Below are 22,367 nucleotides of genomic sequence, written 5' to 3'. Positions count from 1 at the left end.
TGACTGCAAGAAAGAGGTGAAGGAAATGTCACATATGTCTTGGACGAGCACTTCTACAGACATCATACATTGTCCTGAACATTTGTTACATTGTCTGGCCTTGTTAGATTCTCAATAAAGTACCAATTATTTGCTGTATATATTTGATTACAGCATGCAGAAGCCATTCAGATTTACAATTATTCTACTAATAAGGAACCAATTTCACCTACAAATTGTTGACGCTGAACATTTTTGCAGCGATTTCTTTATGAATGTCCTATTCATGATTTCTTTATGTGACTCTGTTTTACAGAAATTATCAGAGGTAGGAAACAGCATGTTTTTTACTGCATGTTTAGTTTTACATTTTCTGTTCACTCATTTGGAATACATAGCCTGGCCTGATTGGTGTTCTATACTTTCTTTTTAAACATGTGTTGTATAACTGCATGTTATTGGTCTCCTTTTTTATTGTGTTGCTTCTTTGCTTGAGAACAGTGATTTTCAGTGATCATGCATGAAGCACAGTGATGTGCTTCATGCATGACCTGAATAGACATGTCTGTACAGTTGCAGCAGTTCACTAAAACAAAGTGACTGCTGAGTGACACACAAATCCTAATAGTGTAAATGAGTATTTTCAGTTAGCACAGGACTGCTAATCAGAACTGAATATGGAGACCATGAATTTGGTAATTGTTTTGGCACAAGCATAAATGTTTTTTTAAATGTAATATTTTAGGTAATGTAACAACATCATCCATTTATCATCTGCTGAAATGGACAAAATAAAAACTGAAGTTGCTGGTTTTCACCCCCCCTCCCTCTCTCTCTCACACTCTCTCACTCACACACACACACACACACACACACACACACACACACACACACACAGAGTACACTATCATTGGTCTGTCTGTTTCTGGAATGTTGTTGTTGTTGTGTATCTATCATCTCATGTCTACCTGTTTTAATTACTCTTGTTTGTCTTACTACTTTGCTTATTCTTATCACTTTGGTCATTCGTGTAATGTGAAAATATTTGCAACACAGAATTACTGAAATGACTATAATTTTAAATTAAACACATTACAGTAAAGCCCAGTTTAAGGAAACGTTACAGTATGGTTTTCCACAGCTATTGTATTTCTAGTATTTCTACACAGATTCCTGCCTGCTCGACACCCCACATATGTGTGTTTCCTTCTTTCACTCCAGGTCATAATTGTGAGTTCTTACCCTGTGAGGCCAGTAATCCCTGCGAGAATGGGGCAGTATGTGTGGAGGAGTTGGATCAGGACCATTTCCCTTTGGGTTTCCGCTGTCATTGTCGCCGGGGCTTCGCTGGTCCCCGCTGTGAAATCAATGTGGATGAGTGCAGCTCCAGCCCCTGTGTTCACGGCTTCTGCTACGATGGTAAGAAACAGCCTATTTTGCCAGGATGCTTATTGACAGGCACTCAAGACAGAAGCAAAGCTCCACACATTTGCATACACACAGACACACACAGAGTGAATATGTCAAATTTCGTTTTGCTCACTTGCAGTCTGACAGGCAGTTTTCAATTGGGTCCCCATTGAAGCTAATATGGGTGTTATGAGAGTGGAGTTATTCCATCTGATGTGAGGATCTAGGACATTACCTGCTGGAGTAGGCTTGATTAGTTCCTTAACATAACTGTGAAACAGAATCAATTAAGCATCAATGCTGTGTTGTAATTTGAATAATGGATGATAAATGACAAAAATAATAATGTCAAAGTCTAAGGCAGAACATTAGCTTGTGGCTATCTGATTTTACCCCTATGCATTCCACCTTTAGCCTCAGTTGTTAATGAACTCATACATCAAACAATAAACCCAAAGAAAGGGACTCTTTATCACAAGTTGGTCAATAATTGTAAAGTATTTCTGTAAATGATTTTCACCTGTACTGTGCAAAATCTGAAACTGCACCCATCTTTGAAGTATTGAATTGCTTAAAATAATGTAATTACTTCACACCAGAGCCAAATTAGATTTTTCTCAGTAGCAGAATATTTGAGCTGTGGGTATTACCTTCTAGGGTCTTTGGCATTTCAGAAATCCTGCCAATGTTGTTTCAGCTGGTTTATGTTGGAAGAAAACAGTGATGCACAACAATGGATCTCAATCTAAGGTATCATATCCTTCGCTATGCAACAGTAGACCTCGGCCAGCTGTCTTGACTAATCTTGAGTGCAGCCAGTTCACCTCAGGTTAGAGATGCAGGCCACTAGGACCTATTGGCCAGGGCTCAGCAGCAGCCAGTCAGCCACCAGGGAGAGCACTACATAGCCACAGTGGCTGAGATGAGTAATGCTGCTGCCACCCAGGACCTAAAGCATTTAATGAGAGTAATAGCAGCTACACGCACCAAGACAGAGTGACAGCATAGATTACGTGGTAAATCTTTGGGATAATGAAGAATCCTGGGACCCTGACTGGGGAAGTAATAAATTCACTCCTGTAAGAACTGCAATTACCTCTGTCACTGGCTGCCTGTACACCAGTGGTGTGTTGCAGAAACAGGATGATGCATCCCTCTTTAACATCATTAATAATTAAAGAGAGCAAGGAATTGATTATTAGACATGGGAGATTCTAACTTCTGAACAAATAAATTGGCACATTTTTAACATCTGAATAAAGAATGGTCTTAAAATGGGCTCCCTCATTCTGTTGTACTTCCTTTTCCCTTCATTCAGTGTGTTACAAGTGTGTTGTGCTAGTAGAAACAAATGACAAGGCTTTCAGACTTTCACTGAGAAAGAGTGGGATAAATACAGACAGGAGGACAAGGTAAGTAGTGGCAGAAAAGAGGGCTGAATGGCCATTGTAGAAGGGGTTCATTTAAAGATGGTTAGAGTGTCAAACTGTGTCAGACTGATGCATAGGTGGGTGACATAGATTTAGCAACAATAGGTTTAACTGATACAGTGTAAGACATTTATAGCATTGGGTACAGTTGGATTTTTATTGATTCTGATTCTGTTTGTTGATTCCTGCTACTGATTCCCAGTTCCAATTCCAGTGTGGTTTATAAAATAAAATAAAAAAGACATCAAATGTTTAGATAATAAAATGTCTTTATTCTTTTAAGCGCTTACTATGACTTTTATTGTTTCAACATAATAAGACAAATTAAGTGTTTTTTTACTGCACATTCACAAAGTATATATGTACAATAAAAACATATGATTCATAGTTAGTACATACATTGTTTTGTGGATGCTGTGATATTTGACAGTCCTCAGAGTCACATCATTTATGTACTCAGCAAACCATTAAGTGAGGGCATTGTCATTCCGGAAGAGACCACCACAGATAGAAATGTTTCATCATAGGATAAAGGTGATCATGCAGAGAAATTTTGCATTGATTTGCAGTGACCCCACACCCTGCCCCCGCAAAATAGATCCAGCTGATCCCATAACTGTAGGGGTTAAGCATTCAGGCCTGTTCTGTACCAGGTTTTCTTTTAATTTGTCGCCCATCTGTATGTAATGGTTATATCCATTAAAAATGAAGTCAGCACTTACCTGTGCTGAGATGTAGTACATCAAAAGGGCCTACTGAGAGCAGAGTGATTTCATTTATGATGCAAGGTGCTGTAACTAACATACTGATCTTTTTCCAGTTGTAGATGGGTTTTATTGCCTTTGCAATCCTGGTTATGTTGGGACGAGATGTGAGCAAGACATTGATGACTGCGTGAACAGTTTGTGCAGTACCAACTCAGTATGTAAGGATCTCCATCAGGTAAGGAGACAGATTTTTTGTATGACAGTATAATGGAATGATATAATAGCTTTTAAAAAGCCTTTAAAATAGAGATGTGTTCTGTTAACCACTAGAGCTGATAACTCAAAGAAAAAACACAAGTTTTTATAAAGACCACAGTAAAATATTGACAGAACTGAAACACACAACCTACAACGTATTGCCTTTGATGGCTTTCTTGTAGTTCATGTGCAAACGCTTGCAGTAGAATATACACAACTGTGCAATACCATCAACAGTGATGTATTATTAACAAAAACAAAATATAACCACATGGGACAGAGCAAGCATTACTCCCACAGTATTTTAGTCTTATTGGGTGATTATCAGTACATTTCAACTTAGTGTGAAATAAGATAAGAACAGGTAATGTCTAATAAATGCACATTATTATTATTTCTTCTAATTGACAAATGATGCCAGTTATGCCATTTAATCCTTGTGGACTGAGATATTAATGTTCTACGATGGCCAAAAGTGTGGCCAAAGTACACTTGACAGATGGTTACAATTGACATATTAAATAAGAAATGAACCCTCTTGTGCATTTTTTTCACAGTTAGACATCCAAAAACCCATATCGCAATATAATAATTCATATTAGGTCATTTTGACCATTAATTAGAAGTTGTTAAAAAGTTAATCTATAGCTGTGTCCTAATTCAGGGGCTGCATCCATTGAAGGACGCATTTAAAGGCTGATTACGTCACAACGCACACATGGAGGTACAGGCATTGAGCATGATGCGTTCATGTGCACAGGGGCACAGCCTTTCTTACAGGGATACTTAGTTTGGTCATCTTTGGGTCATTTAGGGAAAGTTACAACTTGTGACCTTGACCCGTTTTGATTTATAGATTTGCAGTATGACTGTTAATGCCACCTTCAATTCAATGGCTTTATTTAATAAGCTAAGCGGTAGCTGCAAAGCCTGCGTCCTTCGAATGATGCACTCCCTGAATTGGGACACAGCTTATAGGTTTAATATATAGAGCATAAAACTCCAAAGCACCAAAGTTTATTGTTATTTGACTTCACATTCTGTAACAGTTCAGTATATTCTTCTCTATTGCTGGTTGCAATTCCTGGGTATGTTAAGCATGTGTAGACATATAAAAGACATTATAAATGGACATGTCAAAAGTAGAAGAGAAGACCTCGTCTTCAAAGATGATTCTTCTTTGAAAGACACAACTATGTTTGAGCAGTGGCCATTTTTGGTCAACACACATACACGCACACACACACTGACACACACACACACAGATTTAAAGACATTTTAAGATTTTTTTGCAAGGCACAGCTCTACTTCTACTTATTTGAGTGTTTGTCAAGCCAATAACTTGACAAAAAAGGCCTTGGGAGCTGCATGCTGCTCACAAACTGTGCAATGACTACCAGGGGCCTTTTTCCAACAGCTGCTTATTTGCTAACAGATTGCAGTAGGGAAACAGATGTGTCATAGATAAAATCTTGAGTTTTTTTTTGTTTGTTTGTTTGTTTGTTTTTTCCCACAATGACAGATAGCTTTTGGTGTGCAGTTCACACCTAATGTTCAGGTTTAAAAGAAATATATGCTTTTGAAAACTAATGTATTTAGGAAATGTATTAATAAAGAAACAAAAGCATGTTTTGGTTTGTGAGTCCCAAATGGGCCAACTGGTATTGAACAATTTTAATGAAAATGTTAGAACCTATTCATTGTCTAACAAACACAACCACGAACACATTTTCACAGAATTCAAAGTCAAACTTGAACCTATTAAAATTAAAAAAAGAAAATTTTCAAAAATTAATTATCAAAAAAAATTAAAGCCAGAGTTTGGATTGCTAAACAAGACCTTGAGGTTTCAAAGCCATCATGTTGCATTTTAGTGTGGTGGCATTGCCATTTCTATCAACAAAAACATCAGTAACTTTTTAGTATGCATAGGCCCCACAAGAAGCAAACTTGCATATTCATTTTCTGGCTATCAAGACTGATCCTCCATAATAACAATCTCAGGATAACTGAAGGACAAATGCTTAAATTTCCTCTGTGGAATATGAAGTAGCTAACAAGGAATAGTTTGACCATGTTTCAAAATTGTCCCACTGGCACTGGTCTGAGACAAACAGGACATACCAACATAGAGCAGGAGGAATCCTGATCCCAGAGGAGAAGGACTCATCAAAAATTGGCTAGTTCCACCAGATATGCCTCCTAAACATCAAGGGCACACTTTTATTTAGCATGGTGATTCACAGGCTCTAAAGATACGTGCCAAGAAAGCATCTGATTGACACCTCAATCCAGAAAGCAGGAGTCTCAGGCTTCTCTCGGTGTTTGGAACATGTAATCACCATCTGGAATCAGATCCAGGTTGCCAAGAAGGAGGTAACTGACCTTAAAGTGGTTATTCTGGCAATGCCTTTGGCTTAGTCCCTCACAACTTCCTCTGGACTGCATCCCACTTCCTCAGGATGTCAGTGACCCCCACAAACCTAATCAAAGCTTACTTCCAGGACTTACAGCTATGCTTGACAACTGCAGACATCAGTGTGGCAACATCTGGAGGTGGGAATCATCCCTCACATCCCTCAAAGACACAGCAATTATATAAGCTCAGGAAGGATACCGTCAGAGCATTGACAGAATCACAATCCATGGCACGTTGAAGCTCTGCTGTATGCAATTTGAGCTCCTTCCACACCTCATGTGACTTCATGCCTTAGCAGCATTGTAAACCTATAGCAAAGGAGACCTAGAATTACCCATTTCCAATCTCTCAGAGGACTACAAGTGTGCCAAAGTAAGACTGGAGATGACGCTAACAGAGTTGAGTGATCCATTTGTAGCCCAAGCTGCCCTCATCCTCAGCAAAGAGAGGAAATAATCCACGTCAGAAGCAACTAAGCAGGCAAAGGTGTCACTCAAGCACAAGGACATTGTGGACCAAGTATAACAAGGGAGGAATGGTTTTGGTTTTGAGCCTGGAGCAAGGCAACTCTGAGTGATGCAGACTTGTGGTAGCAAGGTGTGCAAAGGCTGTCGCTCAGGCAAGGCGAGGGCAATGGGTGAGATGGTAGGGAATGGAGAAGAGTAAGATCTCCTGGAAAGAGCTGTGGGAAATAAGGACATTCAGAGCGAATTTCACCATCAAGGCTGCCTGTAATGTCCTGCCATTCCACAAGAATCTCAGCCAGTGGTACAAAGGATACTCTGCATGCTCCCTCTGCCCAACTCCAGCAACTCTAAAACACATCCTGGTAGACTGCAAGACCAAGACTGTCTTGCGGCAGTGCTGAAAACTTGACTAATGAGAAGCTGAGGTACGCTGAGCTTGCAGTCATTGCACAACAACATGGCTGGAAAGGTCTGACCAGTCAAAGTAGGTTGCAGAGGGTTTATAGCCATATCAGTATCAAGGCTGTCCAGAAGATGGGAGTATGAGGGAAGGCCCACAGGCAAGCAAATACCTCTCTAAAGCTGCTGAAAAGGGTAGTCATTGGCTTTGGATGAAGAGAAAGGATTCCACCTGGCCCTCAAGTGAGTAGATATCATCTAGGGAGTGAGGTGTCGTGTGCCTATCAGCAAAACATCAAGGAAAGAGGACACCAACTTGATAACCCAGAAGATGCTATTACTCACATGACCATCTCACAGAGTCTAAATAGCATGTCTCAGTTGTGCATTTAAGGGATAAAAGACCAAAGGACACTACTTTAAAAGGGAATCAGGTGTGATTCAAAAAATCTAATTTAAAAAATACAATCAACCAATACAATATTTTTATTGTTGTAGTATTATTGTAATATTATTTTTGCACTCAACTCATTATTAAAAAAATAATAATTCAAAGGACAGATTTTGAAAACCCCTTCGCATAGTCTTGTTTACAGTGTAGCTATCCCCCTCTCAGAACACCATGTTCCACAAAGCTATAGCTTATTTTTGAGAATTGCAGTCCCTGAAGGTGACTTAGCAGCAAAAATGAGATTATGTTCTATGGCCAGGGGTAAGGAATTGGAGTCTCCTGGAGGTATCTAATTTATCATGAGATGACGGCATTTTTCCCCCACCACCATAGGGCCCACAGTGTACAAATTATATCAGACAAAGTTTAACGGCTCCCTTCCAGTGTATGAAATACAGATTAGCATGTGTTCAACCAGCATCACCCAGGACCTTTAGACAGAACTTTGGCAATGAGGAATCCTGAAAAACCCTTGACCATATGACTACCTTCATCCTTTATGCAAAGAGGAATTTAAATTAAACGGGTACCTTGGAAAGGAATAGACAACAAACCATTCATCTCTCATGCGATGATTAATTATCCTAATGCAGATTGCAATGATGAAATAAAGGACATGGACATACTGTTACACTGAATGGTGGAAAGAAAAATGAAAGAGATTAGCAAAGCTATAATATATAGTGTATATATATATATATATATATATATATATATATTAATGTACAGTAGAGACAACATATTCATTGGTTACAGAAAGAAATCCTGACAAATCAAACCTCTTTTACATGTTGGCTATGAACATTGCTTTCCACACAAATATGCAGTGGTAATATTGTGTGCTTGATAAAAGCTTGTACCATATACCTTGAATGGCATGAAGAAAACAGGCTTTTTATCCAGTGGGTGGGTGGTAGAAGGAATACATCTGCATATCAGTAATGTGAAAATTTAAGACAAGCATGGCTCTTCCACAGTTAAAACAGATTTCCACAGGAAATATCTTTTTTTTTTTTTGTGAGTGGGATGTTTTATTCTACAATATTTAAAAAAAAATGAGATTAATTGCATCAAGTATATTAAACATTGTGCCATTTGTATGGTAAAATATAATAGGTATAAATAAGTAAACAAATAAGTTGCAGTATGCCCTTTAACTGCTGCAGTATACATTACAACTTAATTAACAGTTGCTGTCTGCATCCAGTATTCTAAGTGATATTTTAAAGGTAAGTATTGCTATTTCTATAAATTCCAGACTAAACCTACTTAAATCATTATACTGGGTCAAGTGAAGGTGTAAAGTGTTAATGCTCTGTCAGTATATTTCACTTTTTATCTCAATCTTTTGTATTCCAGAGTTATGAGTGTGTGTGTCACTCCGGCTGGGAGGGGGAGAACTGCCAACAAGAAATTGATGAATGTTTATCACAGCCCTGCAAAAACAACGCCACCTGCACAGACCTTCTCAACAGCTACAAGTAGGTGTGCGAGCTTGCTCGAGGGCACTGTCCTCATGAGGTGCATCAGTCACTTAATAAATGCAGAAAAAGAAGCCGTTCAGAGATAGCAATATGTCCTTCCACTGGCAGCAGAGATAATGAATTGCAGATGGCAGGTAAAACAAATGAGTCAATCTATGGCTCACAGCATGAAAAGGTTTCAGGGGATCTGTGACTCATTGGAGGAAAAAGCTGGTGTATCTGCTTCAGCTAATGCCCCTCTCGCAGGGGAGACGTAAAACTGCTTCAGGTGGAAAAGCTGGGGGATGGAAAGGAATGCAAGGTGGAGTGATTCGTAGTGCTCGGGTACTCACTGCCACCAAGTGGAATATTCTCCTGCCTTAAGAGCAGATACTTCAGATTCACACGTACTCCGATTCGCTCTCTGTGTCTCTGTCCCTGTCTCTCTCACTGTCTGCCTCTAACATGCATACATTTCCATTTAATCCCCACTCAGTGCTCTAACCTCCTGTGTCCTACATTCAGCTGTCCAGAATTAAGAGCTGCTCTGACCAGTATTGCAATTAACCTGTAAATTCCCTGTTCAGTCTCACACAAAGATCCAGGAGGGATGCAGTCTCCATACATGCACCATAACATTGTGTTTGTATGCAAAATGTTGATTAGATGCGAAGCATGGAGGCAAAAAGAAATGATAAAAAATTATTGCCACAGTTTTAACACTGAAACTATGCATCAGATTTCAAAATTGTTTTAAGTAATCATACGAAGATGCCGTATTAATGGTGGAGGCAGAGTCTGAAAAAAAACTGCTGTGGCAATAATTTTGAAAAATAATAGCTAGCAGCAAGACATTGAAAAAAAGAACTATGAACTAGTTCATTTTTGGAACTGTGAACTTATTTCAAAATTTTGAATTATACACTATGAACTGAACTAGTTCATTTTAAAATTTGTGAAATTTCCCAACACTGTATGTGTGTATATATATGTATATGTGTGTGTGTGTGTGTATGTGTGTGTATATATACATATATATGTCTATAGTGATTTATCCATTTTTAACACAGGTGTCCTCAAGGAAAAACTATAAAAAATGAATTAAAAAAAAAACATTTACCCTTTACAAAACTACTAAATAAATGTTTATTTATTAATTTCAAAGTATGCCCAAATAACCTCTACAGTGCCCTATTTCCTCTCTGGTGTTTTCAAGGTGTTTGTGCTCACCAGGCTGGACAGGTGTGAACTGTGCCGAGGATGTGAATGAGTGTGATTCTGGACCCTGTTTAAATGGAGCTCAGTGTCAGGAGTCAGATGTACCTGGGGAGTTCTTCTGCACCTGTCCCCCCTTCTTCAGTGGCCCCTTGTGCAACCAGCCCTATGACCCCTGTAACCCCCTCCATAATCCCTGCCTGCACAACTCCACCTGCTTGACACGCTCCAATGGAACAGCCTACTGCAGATGCCCAGCTGGTGAGTGAGCACACCGCCACAGCCTCATACAAACAGAGCTTTTTTTTTCAACCCACTTTTTGAGTGTAAGTACAGCATTTTGTTCAATAGTTTATTGTACGTAGGCAGAATGCTATATTTAACTACTTTGAAAATAACAACAACAACAAAATCTAAGTTAAATATGTACATCATACATCAAAAGGTTCTGGCAAGAAGATTAAAAAAATTCCAGTCACAGCTGAACATGCATCATTTGTATCTTCTCTCTGAAGTGTATGAGGTTTTCCAAAAAGTTACAGAAACAATAAATGTTGTTTTCCCGTGCATAAATCATATGTTGAACCATACTCCTGACACCTCTGAAAAAATGTGCCTCACAGCAACAGTACAGGTGTTCCTACAGGGATGATTTCAAGCGATAACGTGCTATTCTTTTCTAACCATGATTGATTGATGCAAACTAAAGTTAGGGTTAAGGTTAGGACTTTCTTTTTTGTGCTACTGTCTTGAGCAGAAGGGAACAGTTCATGTAACTACTGTCCAGTCATTGCCTGGTCATAAGTAACAAAGAATGATAAACATGGTGATCAAATCTAGCTTGACAGACAGTTGGTGGACGGTATATATTGGTGGATTTTTGTGCCTTTCCCTGTGCCTTAAAGAATGGTGACATTTGGCCTTTTTTTCATTATGTGAATTTGGCTCCTATTGTATCTCAGTTTGCTTTCTTCTGATGGCTTTACTGTAACTAGTCAAGTTAAAATGAGTGGTGGCTGAGATGTTCTCATTGCTGTCTGCTAATTATCTGCTAGTGGACTATATACTGGACTGTATCCTTAATGTGTCCATCCACTGTCCTCTCATATGATGATTATTTATAGAAACAGTGCATTGTATGACCCTAGTGAAATTGTTCTGCTTCTTTTGCGTAATGCAGTAGCTCGTTTTTCTTTCTTTCACTCATTAACTGTCCAAACAAGTCATCTGAGTAAGACGATTAGACACCGTCACCATGGCAAACGAATAAAAACCTTTTAAATTTTTCATTTTTCATTGCGTTATAATTGTGAAAAGGAAATAATAGTGATAAAAAAGTTGCAGCAATGCAATTTATGAAAGCTCTGTCTTCAACAACAGGTTTTACTAACAAGCTATTTAATGACAAATCAGCAAATATTATGTTTACCATATAGCACTAACAAACTCACTATATGCTATTGTGAAATGTTGCAATGCAAATTATAGAAGCAAAACCTGTGTTGATGCTAAGCTAACATAAACCAACTGCAATATTATAATGTGGTGAGCAAAGCAGATCCAAAGGCGCAGTACAGATTTAGGTGCATAGTGCAAAAGCATGATATGTTTTATGTTTTGAACTTTGTAAATTGATTTCCTTGCATGCTGCTCAAGGATGTCCCTACATACAAAAGAGTCATCATACATGGATAAATAAAGCAGGTTGTCCTCTGGTGTATTGTTTGTAGGTATGTGTCAGAGGCTGTTGAGTAAAATTCAAATGTGGCTGTCAAAAAGTGGTAGTTTCATCCTTGACATAAGTGGTCAACTTGAATTCATGTCTGTGACAATGAATTCAGATGACAAGTTTCCACTGTGAAAAAGATAACCAAAACTGACTTTTTTATTTTATAAATAAATAATAAATAAATGTTATACTTTATGCTGTCTATTCATATGCTCACCATGTGAATAAATTGGCATATTGTATCAGTTGTGACCAAATATAAAGATTTAGTTTGGGTTATCACTTTAAAATGATCACCAGGAAAAAAGAGAGAAAAATAATTAGTAAATGTGGGTAACTGAGAAAATCTGATTATTGCAAATGTAACAACTTTAAAATGTTAATTTAGTTATTTGAATTTATTTGAATTTCGTCCATGTGAAACATTATCCTCTGCATACAGACAAACCGTCCACTTGGATTTGATTTCCCACTCAATATCTGTTTTATGTTAAATTCAATAGCCACACGTTGGTCAGGGAGCAATTAAAAAAAAAAAAGGGACCATTTACTTTGATCTGTTGTATGAGTAAGCTCCTAACAGTTGAGGAACTGTACATTGTGTTTTAAGGTTCAAAGTTATCAGCATGCAGGTTGAGATGCTATAGGGCTGTGTTGTACTGTACCTAATGGCTCTATCAGTGCAGAGACGAAAAGATGTTGCCAGATATAAATAGAGTGGCTGGGTTAGTTTCAGAAGGCTTCTATGGAGAGGAATAAGAAATTAGGTGCTGGCTGCATACATTACACCAAGAGCTTTGCGTGGGCTTGGTCGTTTTCACTTCACACAAGCATTGTGACTCACTACTCTCCATTATTATTCACCATAAATCCATCCTACATAGCTACTACTCAACAAACACAGCGCTGCTATACAACCCATGGCTTGATCCCAATACAACAATTTTACAGAATTGTTATCAAGCATTCAGTGGAGGTTATTTGTCAAGGAAATTGTGAAGGCCTTACATTATTCCCAGGCCTAATTAAATTAGAATTTGTCTGCCTATGTCTGCCAGATTTACCACCACAGGAAAATCTCACACACTCAAGGCGGCCACTGCATAGTAAACATTATCAAAATTAACTTGTTATAAAATCAATACAGATTAGTCTTTGTGTACATTGTGCTTTCAGCATTTATTATTTTGCATGGTGTGTTGCTAGAGGTTTTTGGTGCTTATCAACATGTATAAGGAATACTTTATTAATCCTGAATGAAAATTAAGTGTCAAAACAGCAACGTCCAGCACACACCACACACAACAAAATAAATAAAATGAATATGAGATGAGTTGGTCCATATAAGAACATCACTGTGTACTTGGCAGAAAATACTATGGCAGCAGTAAAAGAGCTTAAAAAAAATCAAAAGAGACTGAATTAGAGACTGAATCTTGAGTAATGAAATTAAATTCCTCAAATTGTTTACAGTACAAAAATCCCATGGTCCATATTCCAACTGCAGCTCATTTGAATCCACATGGTCTCATCCTCTACATGGCTGCCGTTGGAAATAATTGCAATGTGGCAGCTGCACCATGTTAAAAAACTGCCTCAGGGTAGACTTGAAGGTTTATGCTGTTAAAGAGAGAGGGTCTTATAGAAAACAATAGCTATCTTGACGTGGCATATATTTTTCAGTCAGAGATGTTTAAAGTGCCATGTGGAGTTTTCATGTTAACAAACACAAGTCGTGCTTACATTCAGGGCCAGATGTACCTTGAAAATGTCATTGCACAAATATGTGCAGCACTTTTCATTTAGTTTACAGCCCCAGTCTGCGTGTATTCAGTATTTGATTTACAAAGACAGCAGCTCATTATGCAGTCAGCTGGAGACAGCCCTCCAAAACGCACACTGCGAATGAAGGCACAGTTAAGCAGTGGGATTTCTATGAGGTCATCAAGCTTGGAAAAAAACTAACAATGATCTTAGTCTTGTTGTGGTTTAACTCCTGAGAAACTTACTATTAGTTAAAATACTACTATTAAATATTGATGTTATCATTTTCTGCATTTGCACCCAAAAAACAGGAGCAGAAGCCCCATGTTAATTTAAATCAACATAAACTATGAGAGACAAATCAGCTGTCATTTCATGTTTTAAGATAAGATGTTCCTGTTTGGTAAAATTTTGGCTGCATGCTACTTTTTATAAACAGTAATTGAAAGGATACTGCTATCCCATGTAAAAACAACCAGCAGGCGAAGGATGTAAAACACTTCATGGCCAGTTTTAGGACAACCACTGATAGCTGATGACAAGTCTTTTTCTTTTTTTAATAAGCACTTAAACTCTCAGTTTAATGATCAGCTTTCTCAGACTTGCTGTACTGAATATGTTATAAAGTGTGTGGTCATAGTTTTCCCACTAGACTATATCAGTCTCAGAAAACGGGGGATGTGGTAATTTTGGTGTTAGTCGGTTCAACAGGAACTAAAAGGCAGCCATTAGGATGTGCCCACTGGGAGTAGCATTAAAGGGATTTGTAAGACGCACCCACAATGGAAATGAGTTTTGTCTACAAAGGTATACTATGAGAACCTGCAGGCCAGCATAAAACCAGAGGTAGGTGAAAGAATTTCCTTTAAAGAAAATACAAGGAAAGCAGTTATCCTCTTTTAATTGTGGATAGTATAAAGTTTTTGTTCTGTGTAGCAGTGACTCTCTACTGAGGCACTGGCCAGGAGGCCTAAGTCATCTTGCCTGTCTGGCACAGATGTTCCACTTTCCTCTTAATGAGGGAGCCTCAGCAGGGAGTGCCAGACCTGACAGAGAAGTAACCTGAAAATGGGAGAGTTAGGGTAGAGGTTGGGTTGAGGGTTACTGGCTGACAACCACAACAAATGAAACAAACATGCACACAATCGCTCAACACAGATTACGGTACAAGGCCAAGTAACGTCAGATTCTGAATCTTGTACACAATCTATAGGCCTCAATGTCCTTGCTCAGTTTGTTGAAGGGTTTCACCAGATAAAAGTTTGCATATAGGCGGCAACATCCGGGGTTTAAATCTGATCTGGGACATTTCTTCCATATCCTCCAGTATTATCTTCCATTCTGTCCAGGATGTATCCACTCACTGTCTAAAAGACAAAAACCTCAAATAATTTTAGGCTGTAATGTAATTTAATTTAATTTACTGTAGAGGGTTGAATCGGAACTTTGAACACGTTAAACTGTCAAATTAGTATCTAATCTAAACATAAACACAGGTAATATGCTTTCATAGACTATTAATGGACAAAGACTTTTGTTAAAATATGTAACCATTATTTATAGTCATTATTTCACAGTCTAAGCACAAGCCAGTGATTGTATGATGATTTTTCAAAGTCACAGGCAATATTGGTTCTCTATGTTATCTGCTACAGGACTATTTCATTTTACTATAACAGTTTAGTTATTCTTTTTTTTTTAAATGATGGAACTTAAATGCCATATTGTCTGTGTACTATAGGGGTTTGAAGTAATGACCCAAAACATCAACTGGCTGGATTACATGTATACTGAATTAAGACATGACATGGTAGACATCTCATAACATTTAAGTAAGATTTCATTTTTTTCTAAATATTTTTCATTCACAAGGTTGTTTTTAAATGTTATTTGATTTTTGTGGTGGCATAAGATCCATTGCAACAGTGCTCAGACAGTGTGGTATTTTCCTGACCTTGATATGCACTTTGCCCATCTGTACCGTATGGCACTTTGATCCCCAGCGCTGTGTGCATGGTGCACAGGTTGGAGGAGACACCGCACAATAATATGAGAATGTGATTCAAGTAGGGCAGAGCATAGTGAGTTGTTGGAGAGTAGATGTCTAAGAACCAAGACTACTTCTGGCACAAAGTCAACCTCCTTTATCAACAAGAAGCAACTAAATAATCTCAACAAATGTGCAGCAATAATGCAAATTAGCTATTTTAATTAAACACTCCCCAACTAGTAGATGCATTTAAATTGGCATCAAACAATAATGTTTAATGTGGTTGAAGCAGGGGCGCCTGTAAATCAGTCTACATTTATACATAAATTAAAATGGGTGACTCTTACTGTATATTTTATCCACAGCAGTGTAATATTGTATGAAAAGCTTCTCCCTCACTTCATTAAATCCCTGCAGCAGCTGAAGGCAGCAGGACAGATATATTTATAAATCTGCAGTCTCCAATGTGCCACGTCAGAATGCAGTGCCATTATGCACGACTGACCACTGAGTTTACATTGATTGAATAATTTGCAAATGACGACATGCTGCTGTAAATAATCTCACAGACTAAGACATCCCTGTATCCCTCCTGTTTATGATAACTTAATACTTGCAGGTTTTATTCTTTAAATGTACTGTGTTACAGATGCTGTTTTCTCATATCACACCAAGGTAAAGTTAACATTATTGATATGAGTCAGAATAAATTGTGTTGTATTGGTGTGATCATAGAGCTTTAAATAGCTTTACCAACATTTCTATTATGTATTTCTATTATCATACTGAATGAGTGTAAAGACACACACACCATGTACTTCTGGCTTTGTGATGATGGGTTTGCACATTACAATGCTCTGCACCTTCCAGACAACAATGATTTATTTAGGAAGCATCTTTCCATTTGTGGCACTTTGTTGTTTGTTATGCTATACTGTGATTTGTACAGTTGTTCCAGCACTATAAGAGCAGTGATATGACTGGTTAAAAGTCTATGTATTATTAACCACACCCTCTGATCCATAATCCACTTTACTCAGACCATTTGCACTTGCAGTCAGTCACGCAGGTTGTGCGCTCAAGACCTAACACTAACATAGAGCCAATTATGTCTCACATTTTTGTATTTGCCCAATAGAAGGATCTGTGTGTTACTTTAGCACTTCCTGTTTTAGTGTTAATTTGAGTCATCATAATTATGTTCATCTTGTTGTGCTTTTCAATGAATTTGGAGGTGTCATTATTCAGTGTTTAATGTGAGATTATGTGAGGGAGACAGTTGGTTTGCCTAGAATGCAGAAATATGAATTTTGCAGTATATTGTAGTGAGGTGAATTAATTCAGAAGCATTGTGTTGTCCCTTAACATGCAAAAACCATTTGGTCACCATGGCTGAGAATATCCCCAGAGGTGTTCCTGGCCAGATGGAGAACAAACCCCTTTATTTGCATGGCATGCTACACTAGCCTTCACCTTCCACAAGATTGAGATTGTGTCCTAGCGAACAGTTGGTTAATGAGCTACTGTGAAGCTGTGTCAACAAGAGAACTGACACATACCTAATATTGAAAAAGATGTGCTGATAATATGTGTTGCCAAAGACATGTTAAAAAAAAGGCTGTCCTCATTGCATTCATTTGAATTAATACGTCTGTTTTATGGACAGCATTGGACTGATTTATAGTGGATGTAGTCAGTTTATAAAGTAAATGCCCTGAAAGATGTAGAGTACCAGTCAAAAGTTTGGACACGCTTTTCCATTTACATGAAAGAGAAAGTGTGTCCAAACTTGTGACTGGTACTGTATGTGAATGACACTGACCTTTTTCTTCTACCTGCATAGTGATATAAAACATATTAGACTTTTACCTTTGGGCTTACACTATTAAATACATAGGCCAAGTTAGTTTATAATCTGTATGCATTTTATCTTCCACATATATTTGTGGCAAACCATATTGGTTGTCTTTGTACTTGTTCATAGGATTGTTGAATAATAATAACAATCCCATTTAACAAGGAAAGTGCCTCACTGAGATTAAATTAAAGACATTAAAGAGAAAAACTATATATTTTACAGTGGTGCTCTGACCGAGACAGAATAGCAGCAAAACATGGAACACAGGGGTTACACAACATCTAACAGACTAATGAAATAGATAAAATGTGTTGTATTTTGACTCATCAGTTAAACTTAATGTACAGTAACTAAACCAATCTACCGTGACATTGAACTTCCACAATCACCATTTCTCTCCATATTACAATTATTGAGATCAAAGATATGCCAAAGACTTTCCTTTCATAGAATAATGGACCATAACATAACAAAGTTCATAGCATGTAAATCAATGCACCATTTTGAGAACTAATATTAGTCTAGTATTTTGAAAGTGACGGCGCACAGAGAGGAAAGAAAATACTAAAATGTAGCAGGTGTTCAGTCTCAGTATGAGAGCATGCCCCCTCAATGAGCAAAGGTCTCAGCACGCCAGTGATATTCCTTTGCTGAGGGCAAAAGGTGGTTCTTTTCTTCCATTTTAGCTCTGAGACCTCTGTTTCCAGCCTGAACAACAGCTGCATCAAAAAATGCCAAACAAAGCTTCAATGAGCACATAGTGCTATCAGGGGTTTTCTCTTCATAAAAAATTTGCAGTCATTAGTATCTTCTAACATATTGGTGTTTAACCCCTGAATGCATCACAGCAGGTCAAAGTATCCACATGCCGAAAATTGCCACAGTGTTAACAGAATAGAGTTTCCTGCAGCATAGTCAGTAGCAAAGGTTTTGTCTCAAATGTGATGGAATACAACGGAATCTCAGGGTCTATGTGAATGTACAGTATAGTTTCTACCATAGACATCAGAATTTTTTAATTCACTATATATCCCTTCTTGCCTCATATCTATGTCCTGTTGTTTGTCTTTTTAGGAAGTATTGGACAGTACACATGATGCATAATAGAAATACATTGTCACCTGTACATTAAAATGTAAATAAAGTAGTATTTTAAAAAATATATTTATTTGTCCCCTGTGATTAGTGTCTGCTCTTGGCACAGCTGCCAGGCTACATAGAGCCCCAGCAAGCTCCACCGATCAAATGGCTAAGGGCAGCCTGTGTGTAGCCTGAGAGGCAAAACTCACAGCAAAAACAGTCACCCAAGTGCTCACTACGTCTCACGAAGCTCATTGCTTTAAGCATAGGGTAACAGCCAAAGGCAACCTAGATGGGTGCATCTGCATTTGTATCAAGTCAGTGTACTCTCTCATTTGGATTATGACAGCTGGGCAGTTTAAGCGAGGATGTAGGGATTTACTCAAATTGTACAGTAACTGTAAAAAAAAAAAAAAAAAAACAATGTCAGGAGCATGTTCTGCACTGTTCCTAGTGGAAATCATACCCTAAAGCATAGCCAATATTTATCAGTTTTACTGATGTTTGAGTAAGTTACAATCTCATTTTCTCTCCTTCTTGAAATGTTAAATTATGCTAACTAGCTAAAGCTGCATTAAACAGTTTGTGTCCTCTTTAAGCAGAAAAAGAGTGAAAAACAAACTCACCCACAACAAGAACTGTGCTATACCATATGTAGAAATAGAGTAGCATGGAATTCCATTTTGTATTTCTCTTCTTGTTGGAAAACATAGATTGGAAGTTGTCCTGACAGGGTATGATGAATCAGGGAAGGAAACATTGTAATTGATAATTCCCAATCAGGGAGCAAATGTGGCTTTCTGTGCCAACATCTGAGTAATGTGGACACTAGGTGTAAATGTAGCAAAAGTTATGCATATTAAAACAAAAAAGATATAGTGGATGTATTTGAGTTCAGCAGTAATTGCAGCCTTTTAACATAATTTCGCTTACAGGGGACCTATTATGCTGCCTATAATGTTGCAGTGTTGGATGTTCATATTTATCACTGTTAATACATTTTATTTCCTGTAAATTCTTTGCAATAAAAGTCTCCTGCTATTTAGTAATTTAAAATGTTTTAATTTGAAGCAGTAAAGCAAGATGACTCTAATACAGCTTCCCCTTGACAGGCTTCATGGAAGCTCAGAACATAGTGGGCTCGTCAGGAGGGGGCCCTTAAAGGAACAGGAGCTAAGACTGCCTGTAAGAGACAGAGGCTGAATTGAGGGGAGGGGGGGAAACTATTTTTTTTCCAGACAAATAATACAGATGTGTCTTTGAATATTTTCAGAAATAGGGTATCAAACATTGGCAGCAATTATGTTATACCAAGTAAAATCTAGTAGTACAAGTAAACAGTGTCTGGTAAAGCACTGTGTTTGTAAATGAGCTACTTTAGTTGTTTTATACAGCTAAAACTAGAGAATAAGAAAAACATTAGGTTTTACTGTGAGCATTGTTCTAGACAGAGTGTAGCGGTGGTTAAGTACGAGCACACCACTGTGAGAAAGAGGTTAGAATCATTAGCGGTGCTTAAGAGGTGGTGCAGGTGTGTAGCAGTGAGGTAAATTGGCTGCATTGGTTGTATTTACATGCAAAGAGATTTCTATTCTTCACCCACTTACTCAAGTAACCCACTTTTTGGTCAGTACATATGAAGGACTCACAAGCTTGCTGTACTGCATGATTATAAGAAACAAAGCTATGATGCCTAATTTGATATGTAATTTGTCTATGGACAGAGAAATCAGATCAAATCAATACATATTTAATTTGAATTGCTTTAATTAAGTTGTTTGTTGCACAGCATTGGTAATGTAATCTCCTGAGCCAAGGTCGTGTCCATTTTTGTAGACCAAAAGTTATGCAGTAGATAAACCTTTTTGACACATCTCAACTTTATTTATATAGCACTTTAAAACAACCATAGCTGAAACAAATTGCTGTACATAAATAGATAAAACAACACAGGGTTATAAAACAATTAACAGGAAATAAATACTGAAATAATTGTTTATTTTTTTTAAAACAAATTAAAAACAATAAAACAATAGCTAAAATAAAACCATAAAACACTAAAACAGGAGCAGAGTCTCATGCAGGGTTGAAAGCCTAGGAATAAAAATGGGTTTTAAGACGAGTTTTAAAAATGGACAGTGAGGAGGCTTGTCTAATATGTAAAGGAAGCTTGTTCCATAATTTAGGAGCAGCAACAGAAAATGCTCTATCCCCTCTGAGCTTCTGTTTTGACCTTGGTACCTCCAGGAGCAGCAGATCAGCTGACCTGAGGCACTGAGCAGGAGCATAGAGGTGAAGGAGCTCAGAGAGGTAAAGCAGGGACCATTTAAAGATTTAAAAACAAATAAAAGAATCTTAAAATGGACTCTAAAGTGCACAGGTAGCCAGTGGAGGGAGGCCAGGATGGGCGTTATGTGCTCCCTCTTATGTATCCCTGTTAAGAGGCGAGCGGCTGAGTTTTGCACCAACTGGAGACGTGCAATGGAGGACTGACTGACTCCAAAATAAAGTGCATGACAGTAATCTAGCCGAGATGTTTCAAAGTGCTGTTGTGTGAGGAAAGGCTTCACCTTTGCCAGCTGTCTAATCTGAAAACAGCTGGACTTCACCACAGCACTAATTTGCCTATAAACATGTTGATCCTGAAAGGAGTGATTAATATTGATGAATGTAGAAGTATCTCGATTACATTGACATATGATCCAACACAGGATGGAATAGTAATTGATCCAAATACTGTGGAGAAGGATTTTAAGAAGGTGCACACTAATAAGGCCAGTGGACATTTTGGCTACTCTTCTTAAAGGTGCAATGTGTACAATTTAGTGGCATCTATAGGAATGGACTTGGCAGAAATGGAATATAATAAAGATATGTATGTTTGAATTAGTGTACAATCTCATGGGAATCAGAATTGCTGTGTTTCTGTTTCCTTTGAATGAAAGAATGAGCCCTTCAGGGTTTGGGTCCCCTTTCAACTAGGCTGCCATGTTGCATTGCTGTGTTTCTACAGTAGCACAGAATTAACAAATAAAACACTGTCCCTAGAGAGGGTCACTGTAGGTGGAGATGTATTCAGTTGGTTGCAACCTCACTGTAGCCACTAAATCCTACACACTGATCCTTTAAAACAATTATGCAGCAATTGACCCTACCCTGTAGCCCTCTGTTCCAGCTTTCAGTTGATACATGTACCATTCTTACAATAAGGGGAAAATAGAAATAATGATTTTAGACTGGTAACACTGACATATATAGTGATGAAATCACCTGAATGCATTATGGTAGGGAACCTACTGTACAAGGTGAGTTGTACCTCTCTTACAGACCCGTACCAGTTTCCTTATAAAGATGGTACAGGCACTGATGATACAGCTTATGCTAGACTAATGTCTATGGACTAGCTCAGCATCCAATTCTATATTCTCCAGACCCTGTAAACAAGCTGAAACAGATGGAGGTTAACTCTTAATCACATAGCAGTTTACATTTGTCATAGGAAAATAACAGCAGGTTAAAGTCAGCTAAGTTCTCACTGAGATACAGGTTATTCATCCTGAAGCTCCACAAGGCTGTGTTAGCTCCCCCCTACTTTTCATATTATATACAAATGATGGTACAAACCAGTACACAGACAACTATATTATCAGGTTTTCTGATTAGCTATACTCAGTGTACTGGCAGATTCAGACATTGTTATGTGTAAGCAAGAGATAGAAAAGCTTGTGCAGTGTGTAAGGGGCACAAC

The 22,367-nt window shown here is 38.0% G+C and overlaps 1 protein-coding gene across 1 annotated transcript in view; it reads left to right on the top strand.

Moving 5' to 3' along the window:
• Positions 1-22,367, top strand: part of eys (eyes shut homolog) — a 152,644-nt gene that overhangs the window by 48,999 nt on the left and 81,278 nt on the right. The window contains exons 21-24 of the mRNA XM_053332550.1: positions 1,201-1,398; positions 3,640-3,761; positions 8,880-9,001; positions 10,200-10,459. Coding sequence (XP_053188525.1) covers positions 1,201-1,398; positions 3,640-3,761; positions 8,880-9,001; positions 10,200-10,459 — 702 coding nt within the window. The remainder of the gene's footprint in view (positions 1-1,200; positions 1,399-3,639; positions 3,762-8,879; positions 9,002-10,199; positions 10,460-22,367) is intronic.

Source organism: Scomber japonicus, chromosome 14, assembly GCF_027409825.1.
Source record: "Scomber japonicus isolate fScoJap1 chromosome 14, fScoJap1.pri, whole genome shotgun sequence".
Lineage (NCBI taxonomy): Eukaryota > Metazoa > Chordata > Actinopteri > Scombriformes > Scombridae > Scomber > Scomber japonicus.
Note: the sequence above shows the minus strand (reverse complement) of the source record. Positions and strands in the feature narration are given on the sequence as shown.